General features: G+C 19.8%; 1 protein-coding gene across 1 annotated transcript; it reads right to left on the reverse strand.

Annotated features, from left to right (window-relative positions):
- Positions 1 to 523: 523 nt before the first annotated feature.
- Positions 524 to 3796, reverse strand: PRSY57_1212200 (bromodomain protein, putative; the record flags this gene model as incomplete). Its single annotated transcript, XM_012908551.2, has 1 exon — positions 524 to 3796. The coding sequence occupies one exon, from the start codon at positions 3794 to 3796 to the stop codon at positions 524 to 526; it is 3273 nt and encodes a 1090-aa protein (XP_012764005.2).
- Between the last annotated feature and the right edge of the window lie 875 nt (positions 3797 to 4671).

The raw sequence follows: 4671 nt of genomic DNA on the forward strand, positions 1-4671 counted from the left end.
AAAAAAAAAAAAAAAAAAAAAAAAAATAATTAAAATGTATGTATAAATAAATATATATAAATGCAGTATTATATAAGCTTGTACTTAACATTATTAAATACTTTTATTTTAATGTTATATAAAATAATATAATATAAATAATATAGAATGAATAAATAATAATAACTATACATACAAACATAAATATATATATATATATATATTTTAAATATTTAAAATATAATCAAGTTAAATATAAATAACTACAATGATTAGAAATATTGATATAATTTTTCGTATGTAATTTTAAAATATAAAATATTATTTTGAGATTATTTCAATTATTATTTTTTTTCATTAATTATTATAATTTAATAATGTTATAAATGCTGTCCTACGTTGTCCAATTTTCAATCACTTGAATGGCTTTAATTCGAATATAAAAATTTTCATAAAGATAATACTATTATATTACTTATAAAGTAATGTAACAGATATATATATATATATATATATATATTTATATTTCATTATTATTATTGTTTTATATTTTAGCATCATAACCTTCGGCTATCAATTCTTTTTTATTTATAGGTACATTAGTTTTGTGTTGAGTTAAAATAGCTTGTTGTATTACTTGTCCTTTCCATTCTGGCCATGCACTTACAGATGCTCTATGTTTGTTTTTCGTATTTCTTGGTGAATCCATTGATCCTAAAAAATCCGCATGCATACCCATGACATCATCTCTTATTTGTAAGCTTTTTCTATTTTCATTGACAGGTTTATATTGAGGTAATGTTTTTCTTCTATTGGCTTCTAGAAATTTATTTGACAATTCTTTTTTTTTATCATTTGGGAATGGTCTTTTAATTTTTCTTTTCTTATCATATGAATCTGAATCCATATCTGAATCACTATCAGAATCTGAATCATCACTAGATGTTGAAAAACTTGATGAATCAGATGAATTCGATGTAGAAGAATCAGATGAGTTGGATGATGAAGATACATATCGATTAGTCCTACGCTTTTCATAATGTGCATTAATATTACTATTATTACTACCATGTTTTATAAAACTTTTATTATGAACAATTTTTTGACCCATTTTTCCTTTAGAAAAACTAGAATTGTTCCCTTTGTTTGCACTAATTAAAGATGACTTATAATGCTCTAAATTAATTCTTCCCATATGATTAATATATAAAAAGATTCTTTTTTGCTTTTCGATAGATAATAAATCAGTATCAAAAGTAAAGAATCTATCAAACATATGATTTTCTGCAAGTATACCTAAATCATCTTGTATAATTTCTAGAGCAGCTTTTCTTTGATTTGGTGCTAATCTTTTAAAATTTTTAAATAATAAATTAACTTGATAATTATTTAATCCTTTATCATTAATACCAATTTTTTGAATACCAGGTGGTTCAGGTATAGTACCTACATTTGGAGGCTCAAAATCATCCTCATCCACTGTATTTGAATTAACATCTTTTTTGTTCTTTATATTATCTCTTATATTTTTTTTGTTAAACATATTATTATTATTATTATTATTATTTATACTATATTTACTTGATTTATTCATTTTTTCATTCTTTTTATTTTTTCCATGTGGGAAATATATTTGATTTGAATTTAAATTATTTTTCAATGTATTTGTAGAAGCACTAGTAATATACATACTTGACTTTTTGCCATGTACATTTTTATGCATTTGACTATCTCGCTTATTATAATTTGCACTACTTACATTATCATAAGCCTCATCATCATAATTACTACTAGTAATACTACTACTACTACTACTACTATTACTTGAAGAAGACAAAGAGCCACTATGATCATCACTACTTGTGTTTGTTACAGTTTTACTAATATTATTATGATTTATTATATTATTAGTGTTATTCGTGTGCTCTATTAAATCATTATATTGTTTCATATTAAAATAAACAGAATTAATATTCTTGGTACAATCCTTTAATATATTTTTTATATCATTTCCTTGTTTTATTAATTTATCAAATTCTTTTGCTAATTTATATGCATCATTCCATACACAATTTTTAACTTTATGATATGTGAATGCATTAAAGAATATTTGTCTTACATCATGTTGCCATTCAAAAGGATTATTATATTTATTATTTATTAATTTATTTTCGATGGTTTCAAAATCCATAGGATTTTTTATAATATTAAAATAATTTGGTATTCCATCTAGTTCCGGATTTACTGGTTTTAAAAACCAACAAGCTATTTCTTTCTTTTTTAATTTATGTAATATTTTAAAACAATAATTTTTCCATGGATTTTTTGTTCTATATATTTTTTTTTTATACGTTTTTTTATGTTGTTCATATTCATCCAATAAATTATCTTCATTATTATAACTATTGGTTTTTTGTCTTTTTTTCATCGATTCCTTTTCATTAATCTTTTTATTATTTGAATTAGTATTTTTAGAACCTTTTCCTTTTCCAGTATTACTATTATTATGTGTAGGAGTTGAACTATTTGTTCCCAAATTAGTACTACCACCATGTACATTTTTATTATTATGTTTATTATCGAAATCGTCAAATTTGTTGCTAGCCGATCTTTTTACCCCTTTACTCGTACTTGTCAATTTATCACTTTCTTGTTGTGATTTGACTGAATTATTATTATGGTACGTATTATTCGTACCTTTATTATTTCCTTTGGTACTATTTAAATTATGACTTTCTTCTTTTATATTAGCATTTTTCATGTCCTTTTCATTAACATAATCATTATTATTATTATTATTATTATTATTATTAACATTATTAGTTTGTGCTTTTTTTTTGTTTGTATCTTTTGTATCCTTTTGATCATGCTGTGCACACGACACTTTTGAATCGAATTCTGCCTTTGAATAAAAAGGATCAAATGTTTTTTTTGATTTTCTTTTACCTGCATCATATATACTATTAGACAATGAACAGCTTAGATTTTTAATTTCATTTAAATGCCTTTTTGATATAGCTGTGTATGTATTTCTTTTTTCATTTTTTGTTTTAACACATGGAATTTCAATAAATCGAAATCCTAAAAAATGAATTTTATTTGATATATAAATAAATTCTTCTTGTGTTAAATTTAGTATACCTCTTTCAAAACTTCTTATATCATTAACATTTTTTATCAATAAATCATCCATATTTTTTATTATTTCTTCCTTTTTAATAAAATTTATATTATTATTATGGTTACTATCATTTATATGATATTCTAATATATTACTTGTTGAATTATTTTTTGAAATATTATTATCGCTCATATATTCATCAGTTATATTCATGCTATTACATTGATTATGGTTTTTTAAATTATCATCATTATGATAATTACTATTATTAATATTATTATGATTATTATTATTATTTGTATATTCACTGTTGTTCATGTTATCATCATAATTCATATAATTTGTATCATTACCATTATCATCAATAGTATTTTCATTAGAAAACGAACTGAAATAGTTCATATTTTTATTATCACTTATTATATTATTATTATAATTTTTTTGTTGGAACTCATTATTTATACTTGTTCCATTATTATCTATATCTGTTAAATTATTTATTGAACTCATATTATTATTCTTATACGATATTATTGAATCATTATTCTTAATAATATGATTCGTTGTCTTATTATTATAATCAATATTATCTATATTATTTATTATGCACTTATTATTTTTTTCTATAGTAATATGTTCCATACCACTACTAGTATCAATTAATAATTGATTATTTATATTATTATAATCATTCATATTTATTTTTATTATATCACTAGTATACTTTTCAATCTATCCGCTGCATTTACACATCTGTATTATTCAATCATATATATAATTCAATTTATTATCATTTATTATACTCTTTCATATAATTTGCATCATCATTCTATAAATGATTTTGTACGTTAACTTGATTATTATATATAATGTTATATTACAATTATTTTTATATATATAATTATTTACATTATTTAAAGAATTATTTATGTTACTATTCTCTTCATAAATATTTATCTCATTATTCATAAAAATATATATATATATATATTACACATGTACTTTTATTAATATTATTATTATATGTTTATATTACATATGCATTTTATATTCATAATAATATATATATATATTTATATATATATATCATAAATTTATTAAATTTTTCATTTTTATATTATTTTTTTATACTTCATTTTATGATTTTTTTTTTTTTTTTCTTTTTCTTTTTCTTTTTTTGTATTGTACTCACAATGTACTTTTATGAATAGCATAAATAAAAAAATTTGAAGATTCTGTATTTTTTTACTATTTCAAATAAAGAAAAATAAAAAAATATATGCATAATTATTTTTTATTTTGGGATAATGAAAAGAAAATATAATTATGGTATGCTATTTTTAATTATAATATATATACATATTATATTATATACATATATAATGTATATATATTATAATATTTATACGTGTATAAAAATATATAAATTTATATATATTATATATAAAAATAAACATATATATATATATGTCATATAAATTTATAATTCTTAATTTTAATTTTTGTATTTCTTAATAAAAAAAAAAAAAGAAAAAAAGAATGTTCTTTTATCATCTTATTATATATTTTCC

The sequence above is a fragment of the Plasmodium reichenowi genome, chromosome 12 (assembly GCF_001601855.1).
Source record: "Plasmodium reichenowi strain SY57 chromosome 12, whole genome shotgun sequence".
Taxonomy (NCBI): Eukaryota; Apicomplexa; class Aconoidasida; order Haemosporida; family Plasmodiidae; genus Plasmodium; species Plasmodium reichenowi.